At 41.2% G+C, this 23,760-nt stretch overlaps 1 protein-coding gene across 1 annotated transcript; it reads left to right on the plus strand.

Moving 5' to 3' along the window:
- Window positions 1–867: 867 nt before the first annotated feature.
- On the plus strand, window positions 868–21,826 carry atl3 (atlastin 3). Its single transcript, XM_061834182.1, has 14 exons — window positions 868–1,044; window positions 5,792–6,004; window positions 7,830–7,964; window positions 9,405–9,509; window positions 10,054–10,104; window positions 11,644–11,700; window positions 11,776–11,868; window positions 11,945–12,083; window positions 13,252–13,379; window positions 13,500–13,556; window positions 13,626–13,697; window positions 15,032–15,223; window positions 15,845–16,084; window positions 19,879–21,826. Exons 2-14 carry the CDS (start codon window positions 5,801–5,803, stop codon window positions 19,939–19,941), a joined length of 1,536 nt encoding a protein of 511 aa, XP_061690166.1. The 5' UTR covers window positions 868–1,044; window positions 5,792–5,800; the 3' UTR covers window positions 19,942–21,826.
- The last annotated feature ends 1,934 nt before the right edge of the window (window positions 21,827–23,760 follow it).

Here is a 23,760-nt window from a genome sequence, read left to right on the forward strand (position 1 = left end):
CATGTTCTTTTCCACCCATTTAGAAAATCCACCCATTGTTTGAGAACTCTGCAAAGGAAGACTAGAGCCCAGATTCAAACTCCCAACCTCAGAACTGCGAGGTCAATCCGCTAACCACCACTTCACTATGCTGCCCTATAATCTGAATTCTTGTGAATTGCATTTTTGCTTTCACTCAAGTGCTTTTAATAAAAAAATAAAATGTCGTTCTGTCAATCTGATTGCCCCCCACCCCATTTTGTGGGTGTCAATTTGAAAGCTGCTAGTAATTTATAAAATACATAAATGTTAATTTTTTTCGTGAACAAATGCCGGGATAAAGCAAGATAAGAGAAACTAGTGTGGATAAGATTAATATATATATTTTTTGCAATCAGGAATAGATATCAATTATTTATCTAGCAATCTTGCTAGCTAGCTACATACACACACTATTAAATTCCATTTCAGTTTTTTTAACGTTGTTTTCAAGATGTTTTTGACGACAGAATAATGCTCAAAATTAAATAAAAGAATGGTGTACGTAATGGTGAAAATGTAACTTTGCTCCAAGCTTTGTTTCGAAATATTATTTTTTTCAATTTCAGAATGAATTCAGTAATTTTAAAATACAATTTAAAACATTAAAAATATAAATATTCACTTCATGGCCTTAATCCCCTTGTGTAAAATCAAAACACATGACCGTCGTGAACGTGAATACACTAAACTACACGTGAAAAAACGACATTTCCCGTCAAAAGGAAATTGAGTGGCATTATGGATGTTGTGGTTTTTAGACTGAATGAGCCAATTCGTCAGTAGCAAATGAAAACATCATTTCCCATGAGGCTTTGCGGAGGTTTAACACGGAAGTGTGTGAGATTAGCGCCTGGGATAAATTGTCATGGTTGTTTTCGTGCCAGTCGTAGGAGGGAGAAAAAAAGAAAAGTTACGTTGTTGCGAGCTCCAGTCCAACGAGGTGGTTTTTTTGAAAGCTTTTTGAAGACTTTGAGGAACTTTTACACAAAATTTCCCAGCGGGGGAAACAAAATTATAGTGGAGGTAAAGTTTCTCGTCAAACTTTAACTGCTACCACGCTGTGAGTTGTGCAAAATTTAGTGTCGAGAATTTCTGCTATAAACGGCTAATAAATGTTAGCCTTACTTTTTCCCTGCTCTGCTCGTGTTATTACCTACAATGCTAAATAAGTAATGATTTGATAAAACCTGTCGATTCACATAATGTTTACTTCAGACGTCAGCTGTGCAATGATGTGTTGAAATGGCTCACAACGCGTTATGTGCTTTATTGTCGGTGAAAAAGCACAGGAGGAAAAAAAAAAGCGTGCAACTGCGTTTAACGACGAATGATTTCCACACTGGACGTCATCGTGAACAACAACACACAAAAAAGGAAACAACCCTCAATGTACATTGTGTCATTTTTAACGTGGTATTCCGTGCATTGTATCAAAAACTTTCACTGCACAGAAATGTCTGGCATGTTACCTCCAAACCACACCCTTTGGGTGGTGTGTTCAGTTTTTTTTTTTTTTAGCTTTTTTTTGGAAGTGGGGAATGAAAATATGGAGCACTATTTGAGCACCCCCCCACATTTCATGAATATTTATCTTTAATTCCATTTATACACTTTTATTACCGCTTTTGGCCTACAAGTACATAGACTTTAAGATGGATATATGCTATGATTATTTTTTTCTCATTAATTGTTAATAGTTAATTTAGTGCACCCTTAACCCATTCATGGGCAAGGTGGCAATTTTTTTGCCTTATTTAGATAAAAGTCTCCTTACGGGCCACAATCAAGGAAATAACACTTCTTTTTTGTTTAAAACATAAAACAAAGGGCAAAAAAGATGTACCCTCTCGTGGGCAGCGTCCCAATACTGGGACGCGTATGTTATCAGTTCTGTGAAGTGGTACATACTAGAGATATGTTTATTAATTCATTCTCATTCTAGAACAACACTTACGTAATAATAATACTGATGGATGAGCATTTTGAAGACAAACTTGGTTACATACTGACCTTTCTCCCTTTCTTCTCTTGAAAAACGCTCCATGTGGACTTGAGGCAGCCATGTTGGGTCAGGAAGGAAAGGGAAATAATGAGTTATCCTCTCCTGATACCAAATTATGGCTTCAGATTAAAACACTTAAATATTTTTGATCTACTGAAGGATACAATGCGTGAAAATCAGGATGTCCCAAAAATGGGACGCTGCCCACGAATTAACCTTCCAAGTTTGTAATTCAACAGCAAAGTATCTCACTGCGCTGGTGGTACTTCAAGGACTCCTGGTTATAATATTGTAATCATAAAAGAAAAAAGTAACAGTTATCATCCTAGTGAACGTTGTTCTCCTATTGGTGTACATAATTGTCTTACTAGTGAGGACAAAGAGGGTACTAGCACTATTAGTACTAGAATTGCTTATTATAAAATCCTTCAAGCATTTATCTGATATACTTGAGAATTGTATTGAGCACAAGTATGAATATGCGCTTTGTCCTCATTTGTATGACAACTTCGGCATGCTAGAACAACTATGTTACTGTTAACATGAAGCTCTGTGCTAGTAGTACTACACTCCAGTTTCCTCCCACATCCCAAAAACATGCAGCATTAATTGGACCCTCTAAATTGCCCGTGTGATTGTGAGTGCGGCTATTTGTCTCCATGTGCCCTGCGATTGGCTGGCAACCAGTTCATGGTGTACCCCGCCTCCCGCCCGTTGACAGCTGGGATAGGCTCCAGCACTCCCCGCGACCCTCGTGAGGATAAGCGGCGATGGAAATGGATGGATGGATAAAATTTCTGCCTGGAAGCGCCACGGGATGCCCCCAAAAATGCTTCTCTTGACACCATGTTTGCACCACCGCAACCCGTGTTGCACACGGATGCAGTGAATGGCCAAGTTTGTCAAAACCAACAGAAGAGTGTCTGTAAGTCTGTAAAAGACTTTTAAGACACTGTTAGATGTGTAACGTAAATATAACATGATTATTATGAGTGAGCTGAATGGTAGTTAGCGCTTCAATCCATCCATTTGCTTTGGCGCTTATCCTCACGAGGGTCGCGGAAAGTTGACGTCTTTGACCAAAAATGGTAATTGCGAGTGTGCTAATGCTAATCCCAATTGTTGAGCGTTTAACACGGGTGTCAAGTTTGAGGCCCGGGGGCCAGATCTGGCCCGCCGCGTGATTTTATGTGGCCTGCGAAGCCAAATCTAGTGTCCATTTACATGAGTCATTGGAAAAAAATCTGTACCAAAATTTCAAATTGTCATAAATTGATGATGTAAATATGGTGAGACGATTAAATATTTCTGTTCCCCAGTCATAACGGCCCTCTGAGGGAAAGTGTAACAACAATGTGGCCGGCGACAAAAATGAGTTTGACGCCTTGGTTTAACATTTTAACGGTTCAATTTCTCTACACCAGAGTCCATCCAACATAAATGACAATATAATCGATCATACTATATACATACATACAAATATATGTACAGGTATATGTGTGTGTAAATTCCTCTATTCCCCCCCCTCTCCGTGTGTGTGTCTATCTATATATATATATAGAGGGAGAGAGAGAGAGAGAGAGAGAGAGAGAGTGTATTTTTAAAAATATTTCATCGCCTTTGCCTCACTACACGTACAGTACAGCCTCGGTTCTCGACCACAATCCGTTCTAGAAGACGATTCGAGAAGTGATTTGTTCGAAAACCGAATTGCCGCGTTATTTCTGGGTTTTCTTCGGGGATTCGTTCAAATTCACAATAACAAAGCGCGTCGTGTGGGTCAGCTGGTGTGACCCCGCCCGTTCTGTTATTTCCGGGTTTTGTTGGGGGCGTTGAAGTACTTATTTTAGTTCGAAAACAGAAGCAAAAAAAAAAAAATCTCGACATTTTCGTTTGAAAACCGATTTGTTCGAGAACCGAGGCTGTACTGTATTACTAAATGCCAAAGTTGTCCTACAAGTGTGCAGAAATGTCATACAGTAGTTGAAAAAGTCAGATACGGTTGTGCTACTGCTGTGCTGAATTGTCTTAACTAGGGTACTACTAGCACGTGAACCTAGCGCCGGATATTAAGAATATGGAACTGCGTTTCGTATGAAAGGAAAGTTGCGAGACACAAAGTCGTCATTGTTATTCATCGTGGGAGCCGACTTGCTCCCTCCGCAGAGGCGGCACCAACAAAGGAGCTCCTTGAAGGGCAACGGGTTTGCAGGGTCCTCGCTTAGCCGGGAGCCAAACAGTGTGACACCCGTCGGAACCCGCATATCTGCTAATTAATACAGAGCATTATGACCATCTGCTGGTTGGGGCCTCGGCGGAGTGTGCGTTAATTGCGTCGCTAATTGTGTAGGCTTCCAAGTGTCCTCCTTTTTATGGAGTCATGTACTGGCCCTTTTCAGGCAAATGCCAAGTAGGGAACGACTTTTCTGGGCAGCACACGAATATGTTGCTAGTTGTTGATGTCCTTCTAATTTTGCGATTGTAGCAACATTAGGAAAGATTAGTTGAAGACGTGACCCACAATTATGCTAACCACAATAAAACTTATGGTCATTCTTAACAATTTGCGACAAAACCCGTGAGCTATACTTTGTGAAAGTTGACGACGAAACAATTTAATTACAAAAAAAAGTCAAAGTAAAATGTACACATAGTAATTAAGACTCGCACATCACTCACCAGACTAGATGGCGCCTTTTAAAGCCACACACACTTAGTCGCAGATGCTGGACGGTGTACAACAGTAAACGCTGCATTTTACATGCACATTTTGCTATTCATTTTTTTGCTGATAAATTGATGAGGTAATTAGCGAGAATAAATTATTCTTCAAGTGTTCAAATAAAAGTGCAAAAATTAAATCATCAACCACTCTATTATCAAATGAATCAACAACTAATTTAATAACCTGGACTAAATAAATTGAAATTCGCCTAAAACTGGCTTCATGGTGTCTCAGCTGGTAAAGCATTGGCCTCACAGTTCTGAGGTCCCGGGTTCAATCCCGGACCCGCCTGTGTGGAGTTTGCATGTTCTCCCCGTGCCTGCGTGGGTTTCCTCCGGGAACCCCGATTTCCTCCTACATCCCAAGAACATGCAACATTAATTGGACACTGTAAAAATTGCCCCTAGGTGTGATTGTGAGTGCGGCTGTTTGTCTCGATCTGCCCTGCGATTGGCTGGCAACTGGTTCAGGGTGTACCCCACCTCCTGCCCGTTGACAGCCGGGATAGGCTCCTGCGCTCCCTGCGACCCTCGTGAGGATAAGCGGCAAAGAAAATGGATGGATGGATTGATCATCCAAAACTCTCAAGCCTAAATACCAGATCACAGAACTCAACTTTTCTTTTACTTTGAAAAACAACGATCAACATTTTTACCCATTTTCTGATGGATGTTACTGACCAAACCAGTAATGAAATCCAAATAATTTTTGTGATATTTTTTTTGTTTGTTTTTTTGGGAGGGGGACTGTCAATTTGAAATATCCTGTTTTTAAATAAAGGGATGGAAACGTAAAAAAAAAATGGTTTGTTACATTCATCACTTGAAAAACTGACAAATTAATTTCTAAAAGAAGATTTACGTTCAATAGAAGCCCCCTTACATCAAATTATCACCTAAATTTTGAATTAACCGATGTAATTTATGAATTACGCATGTGGAGCAACACCTGATAGAAAACGGAGGGATGGAATGATTAACGATTATGTTGCTAACTTGTTATTAATTCAGACGTCTTGCGCGTTCTCCGTGTCGTTCCCGCAGGGACAAACGATGGGAAGCGAACCAGGCCCAGTTCAGATCGTGACAGTGTGCAAGGAGGAGCACTCCTTCACGTTGGACGAGGAAGCGCTCGCACGTGTCCTCTTGGCCCCCGGCGTCCGGGACAAGCATGTGGTGGTGCTGTCGGTGGCCGGCGCCTTCAGGAAGGGCAAGAGCTTCCTGCTTGACTTCATGCTGCGCTACATGTACAGGAAGGTGAGGGACCGCGGAACACGGTCCAAAATTTTTCCGGCTAAGGGAAAACAAAATGGAGGGGCCCCTTTTCATATTCGTCACTTTTTGTGGATTGAATACGTGAAACCCTATGCAGGGTAGATCAACATGTGCAAAATAGTCAAAAAGGCCTGTAAAGTAAAAATAACTGTCTCCTCAATTTGACATAGGTGGCAGAGTGGATCAGCTGGAGACCATTGGCCTCACAGTTCTGGGGATCCAGGTTCAATCCTAGCACTCCCTGTGTGGAGTTTGCATGTTCTCCTCGTGCCTACGTGGGTTGTTTCCGTGCACTCCGGTTTCCTCCCACCTCCCAAAAAACATGCAACATTTATTGCACACTAAATTGCCCCTAGGTATGATTGTGAGTGGGACTGTTTGTCTGTTTCTATGTGCCTTCCGATTGGCTGGCAACCAGTTCAAGGTGTACCCCGCCTCCTGCCCGTTGACAGCCAGGATAGGCTCCAGCACTCCCCACGACCCTCGTGAGGATAAGCGGCAAAGAAGATGGATGGATGGATAAATTTGACATACCCCAGGGAAGAGTGTTGTTTCAAATCTGGCAAAGTTGGATGTTTTGGAAAAAATACCACGTACATATCGTGCAACGCATTAATTGGAGACTCTAAATTGCCCCTAGGTGTGATTGTGAGTGCGACTGTTGTTTATCTTTATGTGCCCTTGGATTGGCTGGCAACCAGTTCAAGGTGTACCCGACCTCCCACCCAATGGTAGCTGGGATAGGCTCGAGCACTTCCAATTTATTAGATCATAGATTGTAGATCAGGGCTCAGCAACCTTTTTGAGGCATAGGGCCACTTCGTGAGCACCGGTCGTATGAAGGGCTACGTGACCTGTTTGCGGCAAATTTCAGACTCAGTTCATTACACGTACATAAAATATTTTTGTTTTGATTTATTGTAGTCAATGACATTAGAGGTATTTTCAAATTTTAATTCATGTAAGCAAGTCAGATTCAGAATTTAAAGCACAAATAATAGTAACAATTTGTGTATTTTTAGAACATACCTCGCGGGCTACCATTCGCCTGCGGGCACCGCGTTGGTGACCCCTATTATAGATAGATATAGATGATAAAGATTTGTTAAAGTAAAAGTATCCTTGTGAGGATGAGCAGCTTACAAAATGGACAGATGAATAATGTTCATTCGTGACCTTCTTTGTATATTTTTATTTGTATTGCTATTTTAAAATATTTTACCTGTTATACTGGTAATTTATTTTCTGTTTGTTCTTTTAAGTTATATTTAAAGTTGAGTTTTGGTAGTTGGGCTAAATACCAAGTTTTGAAGTAAATAAATATCCGTGTTTATGAAGAGTGATTTCAATATCGCTCAAAATAATCGTGATAATTTATTTTTTTTGCATAATTGCCCAGCCCTAACTTGCAATATGCAGCCAGTCTAAGGGAGAAAGTGGTCGTTATTCCTCGAGCTCGTTATATGCAGTACTTAGGATAACAATCAACAAAAGGGAAGCACTAAAACTATAGAAGCTGTCAAGAGACACAAACACAAAGATTTGCCCCTCCCTGCTGTAACATGTGAACTGACAAGTTTGCTGACAACAAATGACGAAAGATGCCAGGGTGGAGCGCACCAACAACCTGATTTTTATTGTCTTAGTGACGCTACCGGCTTTACTGTTTTTCTCATCCCCTTTTGTACGGCTGCCTTAACTGTAACCAAATAAACGATGAACCATTGACGGGATGAGACTTTTCCCACGGTCGATCCCACCTCGCCTCTTTCTCGAGCGACAATCACACACTGTCGTGTCACCGCAGGGCGACGAAAACTGGCTGGGCCGAGACGACGAGCCGCTCACCGGCTTCTCTTGGCGAGGCGGCTCGGAACCGGAGACGACCGGGATCCAGATCTGGAGCGAGGTCTTCCCCATCCAGAAGAGTGACGGAACAGAGGTGTTCACCGTGTGCCATGCTTGATAAGCCCTTCAGGACATGTGCCATAATATTAAGTACACCAGCGTAACACCGTCAGATCTAATTCAGGGCATGTTTATGCTCCCTCAGTTTGTTACCTTTTTTTGCTACATGAAAGGGGCCAAACATTACTAACAGCTCCCCGTTTGTGTTACTAGTGAGGCAAACTCTACACTGGTTGAAAACTGCACCATACTAATAGTGACATTATAAAAATCTGTTAGTTAATAGCTACCACTTCACAAGTCATATTGCCGTAATTCCCGGCCTACAGAGCGGACCTGGTTATAAGCTTCACCCAGTACATTTGTAAAGGAAATACCATTTGGTACATACATAGGCTGCAGCCGTGTAAAAGCCGCAAGTGCCCACATTGGAAAACCAATATTGAAACACGAGATATTCACAAAGAAAGACAGTACACAGAGAGTTTAACGCTAGCGCCGCCGTGCTAACAGGGCTGGTTAAAAAAAAAAACATATCCTGGCAAAAATCAATGAGACACGGCAGTAACACACTCCGGTCACGGTGTGACATTCCGAGCGCTCCCCCGTGCTGAAAAGTCCCCTTGGGATTAATGAGCATGCGCGAAGAAATGTTTGAATTTTTCTACTGTTTCTACATCCGTGCCAGTCTGAAACTTCCCCATCCATACTTTTTCCGCGTGTTCATTTTCGCCCCGCGCACATTTTGCTATGGACGTCTCACAAAGCCGAACACAGCGAGTGAAAGAATACAGAATCAAATGCGAACGTTTGGGCTCAGTCATTAAGGCACATTTGGGACAGTGCAAGTAAGGGTCATATCACCCGAACCCATACCCGAACAATCCTCTGTTGATTCTTGTTCAATGCTGGAACGTGCTTTCCAGTTGATAAATAACAAACAATACGTTCGTATTTGTTTCTGTATTCTTTCATTCGCTGTGTTTGGCTTTGTGAGACGTCCATAGCGAAATGCACGCGGAGCGAAAATGAATGCGCGGAAAAAGTATGGATGGGGAAGTTTCAGACTGGCACGGATGTAGAAAAATTCCCAAAAATCTACACGCATGTGCATTAATCCCAAGGGGACTTTTCAGCACGAGGGAGCGCTCAGACCGTCACACCGGACCGGTAAAAGTCACTTCCTCGGCACATATATTCCACCGGTCTCACTCTTACCTTTTCTGCTCGAGTGCCCCTTTGCAGCCGTTAGAAAAATGCACAACTTCGCTGCATCACCACATAATCCGCAAAGTTGAAAGCGTGTGAAAAAAGTCGCGGTTTATAGGCTGGAAGTTACGGTATATAGATTTCCTAACTGACATATCTGCTTTTTTCTTGAGCCATGCATCACATTTAATATAATAATCATGGACCTCTCCTGGACGTCCATATGCTGTTGTAAATGTTGTGTTTTGTGCATGGGCTCCTGCAGGTGGCAGTGGTGCTGATGGACACTCAGGGAGCGTTTGATAACCAGTCGACAGTGAAAGACTGCGCCACCATCTTTGCGCTCAGCACTATGACCAGCTCCGTTCAGGTGACTACGCAGCATAGAGCAGCGGTTCCGACCCTTGCTGAGCCAATGCAATTATAATACCAACAAAAAGTTTGGCAAATTGGGCTTTTTGGTGAAATTTTAGGATGAACTTAAGATGCACTCAATTTTCCCTTCTTGGAATATTAAATGGATATGTCCATGTGTTTAGTGTTTCAGTATTTTTACAATTGATTGTTGTCTAAAATTGAGCAGAACGGCAACATTCAGAAAAGTCTCTTACACACACTACCAAGCAAAACATGGATAGACTGCTTAATTATGTACTGACTGCCACCTAGTGGAAGCGCATTAGGTTGTTCTGCTGCTCATTAAAATGCTGCTATTGGCATCGTTAGAAAAACAAACATACATCATAAGTAGCCAATAAATAATTTTCAGACTTTTTGGGTGAAATTGGGTCATTTTTTTGTGGCACATCAGATGATTTCTTAGGCTATATCGCTTAGGATTCACTGGCATATATCAGGTATGTATTAATAATTGGACCTTTGAGTAACTGTTGTTAATGTTGTCTTGTTTTTAGCTCTACAATCTGTCTCAAAACATCCAGGAAGATGACCTGCAGCAACTACAGGTTTGTTTACAAATTGGTTGAAGTCACATTTTGCTGATTCGAAAAGATCCAGATTTTTTTCCAGCCCAAAGACGATCAAAACATGTACTGAGGCATTAAGCAAATATTTACTCAAATTATAAATGAGCAAAGCTGAATGATGGATGTGTTCCAACGTATGTGCAAAGTCGGATTGTCATAAACCGTTATTTTAAGTTTCAGTGTGTAGTAGAACTATTATCCATGCACATCAACGTTGTTACTTAACAATATACCAACATGTTACATCAACAACAACATTTGTTTCAATTATGTATTGTTTTTATCTCTACTCAATGCTGTTTTCTTTACATTTTGTTGTTTATAGTACATTATTAACTCATTCACTGCCGTGGAAGTTTAAATTCATCAACTCGAATCCAACCCATTTTCATTAAAAAAAAAAAAAAAAAAAAAAAAAAAAAATATATATATATATATATATATATATATATAAAATTTTAAGATACAAACATTCACTCTTATTCCTTACACTTTAGGAACCTGTGGTGATCCACTGACTTAAAAAAAAAAAAAGACTGGATAGCACATACACATCTCGCGGTGTGTCGATTTGTTGATGCCAGTTGGCCGCCATCTTAGTACTCCCAAAACGTGAAGACGACATGATTTACAGGTTGCATTATAGCGGGGTTTTTCTCAAAGTTTGGCATGTAGAATTAAAACTGGTCATGTGAGCTGGACATTTTCTCCGGTTCTGGTAACATGAAGGATTTTTAATTCAACTTGGTAAGCCAAAAAACGCCAAAGGCAAAGGAAAGACATATAACACCGTGGCTACCAAAAAACCTTGCATATTACCTAGGGCCCGATTTCCGTGATGTTAAGTTTTCCCAAAATACACTGTGAAGCATTATCATCATAACATAGCAAAAAACTAAACATTTTTGTCACAAAAACATTACATTTTAAGTCAGTCAGTTAGATATTTTTTTGAAAATAAGGACTTGCAATGGGAAAATACACGCTAAACGCATTGTTCATTTGTTGTATCTGCGACATCCTATTTCAAGCAGAAAATTAAAACTTGTTTCCCCGCATTTGAAAATCAAATTTAATTTGCAGAGTTCTGCATTATGAAATTTATCAAAAATTTCACAGAAAATGTGTTTTCTTGCTTATCCGCTGATGAAGTTTGGGAAAATATTTACATCGCTTTTTGGCAAAAAAAAACAGCCTATGAAGATGAAGCAGAGAGTGAACAACAACAACAACCGTAAACAAAACTTTGTTCAAGTGAATTAATCTCATCAGAAAATAAAAAAAACACTTTACAATCAATAGAAGTCCTGGAACAGATTTATGGAATGGACTGCTTGTACAAGAGTGTATTTTTTAGGACATTTAGGACTTTCGTGTTTTGTTTTTGGTTTTTTTTTTCCCCTCAGACATGGGACCATTTTCCAAAAATTTCCAAATTCCCCCTGTGATAGTTGTCCTCGTGGGATCAATAAAGTAATATTTGTTTATTCGTCTGCCTTTCCACTTGTCCATGCACAGCTTTTCACAGAATACGGTCGCCTAGCCTTGGATGAAATCTTCCTAAAGCCCTTCCAGGTTTGACAGCTGGCACATTTGGCTGTGTGCTTTTGTTTTTATGTATTTCATTTTATATTCCTTTTCTCTATACAGTCCTTGATGTTCCTCATCCGCGACTGGAGCTTTCCATACGAATACACGTACGGCTTTAAAGGAGGCAACGAATTCCTGGATAAACGGTTACAGGTAACACAGTGCGGAACAAAATACAAAATAGGTTGCGTGCCACTTGGAGACGAACTTCCCTGCTTTGTTTGTGAAGGTCAAGGAGGCCCAGCACGAGGAGCTGCAAACGGTTAGGGAGCACATCCACTCCTGCTTCACCAACATTTCCTGCTTCTTGCTCCCCCACCCTGGCTTGAAGGTTGCCACCAGCCCTTCTTTTGAGGGAGAGCTTAATGGTGAGAACTCATTTTATTAAAAATACATTTTCCACTGGACTGGACAGTGAACCCCTGTATATTGAAGGATATACAGTGGTGCCTCGCTTCTCAACCACAATCCATCCCAGAAGGCCGGTTGAAAAGTGAAACGTTTGAAAACCAAAGCGGGTTTCCCCATTACAATAAATGGAAAATGAAATAATGCGTTCCGAGCCTAAAAAATGTTTTTTAAGGCGTTTTTTTTTTTTCTTTTCCTGATAATAAACTGCATAGTAGAAATACATGCATAGTTTAAATACTTTATATAATGAAATCATTTAATAAACATTTATTTTTTGTTTAAAATGTATGCTTTAGTAGTAGAGTATGCTAGGCTGGCGACTCAGCCCCCAGCCTTGTAAACCTTTTTTTTATTAACAAAAGTGCAGAATAACTTCAAACAAGCAACAATGAGGGGGGATAAAACAGAAAAATTGTTTTTCATTTGCACAGAAAGTACATAACGTACCACGTAACAGTCACACACGTTACGTCGTGTCTGTGTTCGAAAGCACATAAATCATCGTGGGTCAGCTGGTCGGGGCGTTCGAATACCGATTGTCGTTCGAAAACCCATTTGTACGAAAGCAGAGATGTTCGAAAACCGAGGTACAACTGTACTTTTTATACCCGTTTTTAATAGTTTACCCCTTCCGCACTCTAAAGACACAAAAACACACAAGTGTAAGATTACTTTGAGGAAATGAAAACAGACTTTCTAGCAGAAGGTCTCCAAATAACAGCCATGTGCTTGGTTCAAGCTATTTGATTTCCTGTTGAAGTTTACCTTAAAACCAACATAAAAAAACGAGAGAATTAAGCATTATATATTTATGCACCAAAATGTTCAACAAAAGCATGTGATTTTGTCAAACAAAAGTCCACTACCTTAATGGTAACATAATAAGATACAAAGTGAAGTGCCAGAGACAGGCTAATGGAAATAAGCATAAACGGTAGAGCACTTATAAGACTTTAAACAACTGCTATTATTACTTTTCACATGGAGCAGCAACACATTACAACAAGGGATACATCAATAAATAAAGCTGCACATTCCCATGCCAAGAACCCCGAGATAGCATCGGGTTCATTGCACACAATCTTTTATTGTGCGATTCCAAGTCCTTTTCGTTCGTGTTACCAGCGGTGGCACCTGAGTTCAAAGACCAGCTGAAGATTTTGATCCCCAATCTGCTGCATCCTGACAACTTGGCCGAGAAAGAGATCAATGGAAATAAAGTCACTTGTAGAGGCCTACTAGAGTACTTCAAGGTAGGGTCTTCTCATTTGGGTGTGTGTGTGTGTGTATATGTTCCTCTGTTCCTTGTTCCATGTGCTCCACCACAAAACCTTTCGTCCTGTGGGGAAACTGTGATGTTTTTCTTTCATCAGGCGTACATCAAGATTTACCAGGGCGAAGACTTGCCCCAGCCAAAGAGTATGCTTATGGTAAACGCTGACTGACCATGAAAAGTTGTCACGTTCTACCTGTTCTCAGACGTGCGCTTGTCTCGCCAGGCGACAGCGGAGGCCAACAACCTAGCAGCTGTGGCAGCAAGCAAGGATCAGTATTACAGGAACATGGAGAAGGTTGGTTCATTGTCCTAAGGTCGGCCTGCCCGACTGGCCTTCAAAGCTATTAAAAAAAAGGGTAGTAGTGGACAGACTGAAAAGTGTGGGTGTCCAAAATCTATGGGGGGCATAGACACACACCTCCACCATGGGTGTGATGACATAGGCTACTACTATGGACTACCACAGTGGATACCTTTTGCGATATAGAGAGACCATCCATCCATTTTCCTAGCCACTTATCCTCACGAGGGTCATGGGATTTCTGCAGCTTATCCCAGCTGTCAACGGGCAGGAGGCGGGGTACACCCTAAACTGGTTGCCAGCCAATCGCAGGGCACATAGAGACAAACAGACGCACTCACAATCACACCTAGGGGCAATTTAGATTGTCCAGTTAATGTTGCATGTTTTTGGGATGTGGGAGGAAACCGGAGTGCCCGGAGAAAACCCACGCAGGCACGGGGAGAACATGCAAACTCCACACGGGCAGGTATGGGATTGGACCCGGGACCTCAGAACTGTGAGGCCAATGCTTTCCAGCTGCACCACTGTACCAGCAGAGAGACCACAATTTTTTTTTTTTTTTTTAGTTTGACCCCTTCCATATGCTTTAGGCACATCTAAACTTAATAAAAGACACATACTAGCATTGATTGGGGAGGCCTCATAGCTCTGTGGTTAGAGCATTGGTTTGGTAAATCAGGGGTTGTGAATTCGTATCTCACTGGGGCCTCCACTCTCCCTGGGGGGTTGCGGCAGGAAGGGCATCCGGTGTAAAAACTGTGCCAAACAAATATGACCGTTTCATCTGAGATGACACGCTGTGGCGACCCATAACAGGACAAGCTGAAAAAAACTGACTTACTAGCATTGATGAAGGAGGAGGGGGCAGGATGATATATGACAATTTGAAATTTTGGTACAAATTTTTACAAGAATCATGAAAATTGACACTAAATTTGGCTTCAGATCTGGCCCACCACATGATTTGCGGGCCTTGAGTTTGACACCTGTGACTTATTTTAAGCGATCTTGTCAAGTCAAAGTTCCTGTTCTGCTGTCAGAAAATTTTACTTAGATGAAGTTACATACTCCTTTTTTCATCCCTTTATTTCCTTTGTGTTTTTCAAGACCAGTTTTGATAGTGTAGGCTGCAGCTCCCAATGGCCCTGGACAGGACAGCTGGTGTAGAAAATGGAAGGATGGCTGTAATGTTATTTTTAAAAAAATGTGCATTCAGCTAAATATAATAATAAATTGTAGTTTATGGAGTTTACAGTGTGGGGCAGATAAGGTAATATTTGATGAAACACTCTTATTTGACCATTTCAAATCTTATTGTCTCCTAGATGTGTGGCGGGGACCTGCCCTACGTGTCTCCCGAGTCCCTGGAGGAGAAACACCAATTTTACTTTAAGGAGGCTCTCTACGCCTTCTCCTCCATCAAGAAGATGGGCGGTCAGGAGTTTTGCGACCGATACCAAGCGCAACTGGAGAAGGAGCTGGAGGAGATGTGGGAGTCGTTCAGCAAGCACAACGAGGTGAGCGACGTCCTCCGTGGCCTTTAGCCCACGACGAGGCGATCGACCCAAACCGCGCCCGTGACATTAGTGAGGATAAGCGGAATGGAAGATGAATGAATAAATGAACAAACGAATCAACAAGTGGAGGAAGCAGGGAAAATGTAAAGACCATGCAAACTCCACACAGGCACGGCTGGGATTTGAACCCCAGTCCTCAGAACGGTGGGGCGGATGCGCTAACCAGTCGGTTACTGCGCCGCCTTTGTATGTTGATTTATTTTTTTATTTAAATCATTACATCATATAACGCCCGTCTCACTAAGAAAGTTCAATTTAAAAAAAGATTTTCACTTTATGGGAACTTGTTCTGCTTGTCACGAAACGTCACTAGCAGACATAGACGAACAAATATTCAATATTTGCAGTAAATAAATAATTTTTGCACCAATTAAGTGAAATTAGATAATTTCACACTCACGTTAGTTGACAATGCCTGTGTTGTGATAATAAGAACAATAAATAATATCCTCATGATTCCAAGCATACAAATAATTACTTGTGTTGCTGTTGCAGACAATTCTTTAAAGTTTGTCCAAATCAGATTTTTTTTTTTTCCCCCCCCTTTCTCTCACTTTATAGTCCAAGAATCTGTTCAGCGCCTTCCGAACTCCGGCCGTGCTGTTTGTGCTGGTGTGCCTCCTCTACGTGCTGTCGGGCGTGCTGCTCTTTGTGGGCCTGGCCACCTTGGCCCTGGTGTGCGACTGCGCCTTGGGCGTGGTCATGATGTCCATGCTGACGTGGGCCTTCATCCGCTACTCGGGCCGTTACCGGAACGTAGGCGGAGCCATCGACCAGGCAGCGGGTACCGTACTGGAGCAGGTCAGATGACATTTGGTTGTCTTATGTGCTGATAACTGCATGGTTGGAGATTTAAGTCAGTTTTCACATGTTCCCCAAAATTCCACGAAAAATTGGAAACTTTCCAATGGAATCAATGGGAGTGAGACTACTGAGAGACTATGGGAGTAAACTGGAATAAACTTCAAATGTACTCCATTTGAATTCAGCTCTAATAAGGGAATTTAAATACCGTAATTCCTGGCCTCCAGAGCGCACCTGGTTACAAGCCTCACCGAGTACATTTGTAAAGGAAATACCATTTGGTACTTACATACGCCCCAGCTGTGTAAAAGCCTCAAGTGCCTACATTGAAACCCGCATTGAAACACAAGCTATCTACAATCTTGATATCTGACAATTTGAAATGTTGGTACAAATTTTTACAAGACTTACTCAGTGATGATGTCGATATCCGCCCTGCGACTGACTGGCGACCAGTTCATGGTGTACGCCGCCTTTCGCCCGAAGCTAGCTGGGATAGGCTCCAGCGTTTCCCGCAACCCTTGTGAGGATAAGCGGCTTGGATAATGACATGACGTGACATAATTTAAGCCTTAAATTACCTCTTCAACAAGGTTCATATACATTTAAACTTAATAAAACACAAGCATAAAATATATGCTAAATACGAAACAATCGAACGAAAATGTTTTTATGAAACACTTTGTAAAGCATGTTGTAGACTTATTTTAATAATGCATAAAATATATAGACAACAACAAACTTGTATTTAGTTGAAACCTTAAAATACCCCTCCCACATGCTTTGAACACATAAACCAATGTACATGTGTTTGAATAATGTATAAAATACATAATGGAATTAAAAAAAACTTTTTGTGGTTTAAGCCTTAATATAAAAGTAAGTTGGGAACAGAAAAATCTGCAGCACGACATCGGTTTACACGCACACTAGATTATTGTCTTCCGTTTACAGTGAATTCCACTTTGGAGCAAAAGGTTGTTCTCGGGTCGTCTCAATTGCTGAGGAAACCAAGCATAACAGCAAAAGCTTTGATGCTCTTTATCGTAAGCCACCGTGTTTGTGCAGTCTATATTAGGTCACTTCGGGCCTCCTGACACGTGTACAATCTAATGTGGCGGTATCAGAAATAAACAGTGCTCTCGCAAGCAGGTTTAAATCACACTTTTACTCTATTGGCCAATCTCTTATCGTAATCGTGTTCTGAGTAAGGTCATTTGTGTAAAGTAGTTTCCCCCAACCTTTATTGTATGAACAGACCAATATAGTACCAATGATATCCACCTATATACCGTCTGTGTGATTCTTCCAGTTTCTCTATTGCACTATAAACTCAGTAGTGTACAGAATTTAATCAGACAGTATTAAATTCACTGCCAGCCCTCCCAGTTAACATGGATATTTGACTTAAAAAGCCGTCAATGGCAGTGAATGAGAAAGCAACGTTCCCCTCAGCCGACTGTGGGGTTTAATCGTGAGTTCAGATCTGCAACGGACTTGATTTGCTCGCGGCGAAATTCAGCGCACTGTTTTGGAGCTACATCAGAGAGCCACTTTTCGAACTTTGAACAACCACAGGTCACGCGGCAAAGTGGCATCAAAGCACAAGGACATCATGTCAGACATGCAAAGTTGTGAGAAAGTGCAAAGCCAAGCCACAGACGGTCTTGCCTTGACTCGGGAATTTAATTAATTCCTCGGCTAAGCTTGTAACACTGTTTTCCCGTTTTATCTTTTGTATTTTTCCCATAATACACATAGGATCTCAACTCTTAAACACCTCAAATACGATATAAGAACAAGCACACGTTTACTCATATGTGATTAACTATGACATTCAATTATCAAGAAACACAAAAAAAGCAAATGTTTCTGAAGGACTACAGTGAAGGAAAATAAGTATTTGAACACCCTGCTATATTGCAAGTTCTCCCACTCAGAGATCATGGAGGGGTCTGAAATTTTCATCGTATGTGCATGTCCACTGTGAGAGATAATCTAAAAAGAAAAATACAGAAATCACAGTGTATGATTTTGTTAAATGATTTATTTGTGTTATACAGCTGCAAATAAGTATTTGAGCACCTGTCTATCAGCTAGAATTCTGACCCTCAAAGACCTGTTAGTCCGCCTTGAAAAGTCCACCTCCACTCCATGGATTATCCTGAATCAGAAGCACCTGTGTGAGGTCTTTAGCTGGATGAAGACACCTGTCCACCCCATACAATCAGTAAGACTCAAACCTGTAACATGGCCAAGACCAAAGAGCTGTTCAAAGACACCAGAGACAAAATTGTACAACTCCACACGGCTGGAAAGGGCTACGGAGAAATTGCCAAGCAGCTTGGTGAAAAAAGGTCCACTGCTGGAGCAATCATTAGAAAAGGGAAGAAGCTTAACACGACGGTCAATCTCAATCGGAGTGGAGCCCCATGCAAGATATCACCTCGTGGGGTCTCCATCATCCTTAAAAAGGTGAGGAATCAGCCCAGGACTGTACCACAGGACTTGGTCAATGACCTGAAAAGAGCTGGGAGACACTGTTTCCAAGGTGACTGTTGGTAATACTCTCATGGCTTGAACTCATGCATAGCATGGAAGGTTCCCCTGCTTAAACCAGCAACTTGTCAAGGCCCGTCTTAGGTTTGCCAATGACCATTTGGATGATACGGAGGAGTCATGGGAGAAGGTTTTGTGGTCAGATGAGGCCAAAATGGAACTTTTGGGTCATAATTCCACAAACTGTGTTTGGAAGAAGGCGAAAGATGAGTTCCAACCCAAGAACACCATCCCTACTGTGAAGCATGGGGGTAGTAGCATCATGCTTTGGGGGTGTTTTTCTGCACATGGGACAGGACGGCTCCACTGTATTAAGGAGAGGATGACCGCGGCCACGTATTGTGAGATTTTGGGGAACAACCTATTTCCCTCAGTAAGAGCATTGAAGATGGGTCGTGGCTGGGTCTTTCAACATGACAATGACCCGAACCACACAGCCAGGAAAACCAAGGAGTGGCTCCGTAGGAAGCATATCAAGGTTCTGGCATGGCCTAGGCAGTCTCCAGACCGAAACCCAATAGAAAATCTTTGGAGGGAGCTGAAACGCTGTGTTTCTCAGCGACAGCCCAGAAACCTGTCTGATCTAAAGAAGGTCTGTGTGGAGTAGTGGGTCAAAATCCCTCCTGCAGTGTGTGCGAACCTGATGAACAACTTCATGAAACGTTTGACCTCTGTAATTGCAAACAAAGGCTACTGTACCAAATATTAACATTGGTTTTCTCAGGTGTTCAAATACTTATTTGCAGCTGTATCACACAAATTTAAAGGTGTGTGTGTGTGTGATATAACCCTCTCTATAAGGAATGATGTCATCAGGATGAAATTAAATCATATGATGCCTATTAAGAGCAAAAGTCAAGTTCTCTTTTTGGGGAGTTAAGTCAGAAGACCATTAAAATAGTCAAATCTACTTGAGATAAAAGCATGGATGAGCTTTTGCTGGTCTGCTTGACACATACAAGCCTTAAAGCTAAATGTGTTCATTAGCACAGGTGGACACAAGCGGCAAAATCAGCAAACAAGACGATGGAACTCAACCAAAACTGAGAACATGACAGTTATGACACCACACACGCTTCCTTTTGTGCCTCGTTATGCTCACCAATTTACATCCCAAAATCAGTTTAAATCCCAAATTGAAAAACTCTGAAAGCTAAAACCTGCAAATTGTCACACTTGTAAGTCAAGGTAGCGCCGCGCTCAAACCAACATTCCTCCTGTTCTCTCCGCAGGCCACGGTGGTGCTGAACAAGTCAAGAGGCCAGACCGTCCATAGCGTGAAGAAATCCAGTTAGAGGACCTCGGAGGCTTTTGATCATCTCGAAACGACGCAAAGCCGTGCGCAGCACAAACCCACGTTCAGCACTCGAGCGTTTTCATATCCCCCACCTCCCCAACACTAACTTCCCCCCCTCCCATTTGGGAGAAACATGCACCTCAACCACACACACGGGGGGGGGGGGGGGGGGCATAGAGAAATTGCACAAGTGAAAGAAATGATCCCAAAACACAGCATTTGTAATACCTGCATTGGGGAGTCCTCGTGTTCAAGTCCATTTATTGAAAAAGGTCACCGGTTTGAATACATCGTACATTCTGTTAATACTGCCATGTTTACAAAAACCTTATTAGGAGAAGTACTTATTGACAGGTATGGGATACTTTTTGCAATACATCATTGAATACTTTTCTCAAAAGGCAAGCATTTGGAACTATTATATATACATTTTAGGGGCTCCATTTTGTTCTTCTAATCATTCCAGCATTCCAATCGCTATCAAAGTGTTACATTCCTGTTCATGTACAGTAGTTTACTTTCACTGAAGTAGCAAGGAAGATGAGATTATGCACTTTGTGTCATGGTAAGCAGCACCAAATAGTTGCGAGCTACACTGAACCCACACTATTGGCAAAAACCTAACAGTAATTGATGCTCTCCAAAAAAAAAAAAAAAAAAAAAAAAGGCAGCAAAGCACTAGTATTGTCTAAATGAACCTTTGTGGCTCATGTTGACATTACTTTTAGGCACCAAAATTGTTTTTATCTCAATGACGCTCATCAACTCACCTCAACATAGTTCCATAACACCAAGAAGCAATTTTTTTTTTTTTTTCATCTAAATGGAACTCTTCAACTTGGTTCAGCTGGTAAAGCGTTGGCGTCGCAGTTCTGAGGTCCCGGATTCGATCCCGAACCCGCCTGTGTGGAGTTTGCACGTTCTCCCCTTGCCTGCGTGGGTTTGCTCCGGGAAATCCGGTTTCCTCCCACATCGCAAAAACATGAAATATGAATTGGACACTCTAAATTGCCCGTAGGTGTGATTGTGAGTGTGGCTGTTTGTCTCAATGTGCCCTGCGATTGGCTGGCGACCAGTTCAGGGTGTACCCCGCTTCCTGCCTGTTGACAGCTGGGATAGGCCCCGTCACCCTCGTGAGGATAAGCGGCAAAGAAAATTGATGGATGGATGGTACTCTTCAACTTACTTAACGTAGTTTCACAGCATTAACATGGCGTGAAAGCACAATTTTTACGTAAATGGAACGATTGACTCCCTTCTACAAAATTCAGTGGCACCAAGATGCTACAAAATATTCACAAAGCACTACTTTTCTCAGTAGAGCTTCAGCCTGCCTGCCTTTCGCATAAATTCATACAATATTTTTTTGGGGAAAAAAAAGCAAATAGCTGTGTATGTGAATACCAAACCACAAATAAGTGCGGGTTCACTGTAGTTTAAAAAAACAAACTGATGCATTCCAAATTCTCTGCTGACCATTTCCTTCACATTACGTGAATAAGATTTTGATACAGAAAACTACAATATTTTTACATTATTTGTAGGACCTCATTTCTGTGATGTTTACTACTCCAAAGGTTATATTGATTGATGAAGATCATCTAATTTAATTGTATCATAACCAGATAGCCAAAGACTTTGCTTCGCTTTTGCAGCCTCTTTGAATTATCCACTCTGTTGCCATATGGTGAATACAGTATACAAACTATATACTGTTGTCAACAAGATTGTTTTTATGCAACTTGTTCAATATAGCAATAAAATAATTCACATCTAAGTGGAAAAAGGATGATAACAATGTGTGGTTGTACTGCAAGCGATAGATGTAATAGTGTAGATTTGCACTTGGGTGATGAAGCAAATAAACAATTGGATTATTCGCATATTCAACTGTCGCATCACTTTAAGGGGTTCAGTAAGAAAATATTTCATTTCACTCAGACAATAAATCAAATTTACACAGACTACGGTACATCTGCCCTGTGCGCCAAATTACACGACTGACGGCGTCTGATGGATTATCAAATTTGCTCCGTAGTGCAGCTGCGCGCGGTAATAAAATTTGAAATATGGCTTTATTTTTGGGCTTCCTTTAGAGGAAAGAGTCATGGTCAAGAAGCCCCACGGCATTTACTACCACTACAATTTTACAGTGTATTTTGAAATCCGCCAAGTATTGTCGTAAAAATTTGTCTTTAATGAAGCCAACATGGTATTTTTTCATGTTAAAGACTGTACAGTATTTGAAACAAAATATGGGCTTAGATCCAGTTTTTACAATTATTATTTTGTCATTCATTTGCTCCATGGGAGTGCAGTTGGCCATTGAACACCTGCTTCACATACAATATTACATGAATTTGCTCTCTGATTAAAAAATGTACGTCATCTGATGGAAAACAAACCAAATTCCTAATGCGCTGCATAAATTGTACATCATTATATATGGTGTATTGTTAAAACATTTTTACATCAAAAGGTGAGTCCATAAGAGGTGATTTATCATTTAATTTGCATAACTTGCGTTAATGGGATCCTCATTGCTTTCACCATCCAGCTTATCCTCAGGGATGCTATTTTTTATTTTGTCATTACAAACGCGGTAAATGTTAGTTGAGACATCACTGGCGCGGCCTTCCGCTTTTTCAATTATTAAAAAAAAAAAAACTCCACTGTCGTCTGCTCGATGGCCTCTCCTCTCTCTCTCTCTCTCTCTCCTCTCTCTCTCTCTCTCTCCTCTCTCTCTCTCTCTCTCTCTCTCTCTCTCTTCTCTCTCTCTCTCTCTCTCTCCCCCCGTGCTCTGCGCGTTTCACAAATGTCGACCATGGCGATTTTTTGGCGTTCCTTGTTTCCTTATATGGCGATGAGCGTCGCGAGGCCACGCCCCTTCCTCGCGCCCGCGCGCCGCCAGCCAAGCGCGCGCACTGAGCAACGTTCACTTCCTTATTTGGAAGCGAGTTCAACGAAACACCGCACAGGAGAAGGAGACGCGAGAGTGGGGGCAGAGAATGAGAGCGAGAGTAAACGAGCTGGACGATGGCCAAGTGACCTCCTCGCCTTCTCGTTCAAACGTTCCTCTGGCGTTTAGCGAGGTTCAAACGCGACGCTTGACTTGTCTAAAAAAAAAAAAAAAAAAAATGGAAAATTGTGTGAGACTCGCGTTAGAATTCGAAAAGCATCGACACTTGGCAGCCATCTTGCTCCGGGCAAAAAATAAAAACTGACTCTTTGGTAAGCTTCAAAATTAAAAAGAAAAAAAAAGCGAACACAATTTTCCCCGAAAGACACCATCACATGCAAATAAACGAGATTTAAATTATTTTAAAAATGTTTTATTTACCTAAGCCACTCTCGTTCCCACATACGTACATATCTACGTACACATCTACACACGTAAATTTATACGTATACGTGTGACACAAAGCACCTGACTTAAAATTCAATATTTTTATAAATGACCAAATCCTTACCTATTTTATGATGTACATCATTTTGTCCTATATTATATATATATATATATATATATATATATATATATATATATATATATATATATATATAGTATTGTGTGTATGTGTGTGCGTATATATATATTTTTTTACTGTATCAAGTACTGTACACCATTCTTACAGCCCCTATCCTGTCAGTCTTATAAATATAGGACAAGGCCATTCAGACAATTGTTTATACATTTAATTTACCCATGCAAAATTCCCATATTTACGCTATACATTGATCATATCGAAATAATTTATCAATTTCATCGTTCCTAAAATCTCACATTCAGCTGGAGGACTTTGTTTAGGGCATTGACGCG

Source organism: Syngnathoides biaculeatus, chromosome 11 (assembly GCF_019802595.1).
Source record: "Syngnathoides biaculeatus isolate LvHL_M chromosome 11, ASM1980259v1, whole genome shotgun sequence".
Classification (NCBI taxonomy): Eukaryota; Metazoa; Chordata; class Actinopteri; order Syngnathiformes; family Syngnathidae; genus Syngnathoides; species Syngnathoides biaculeatus.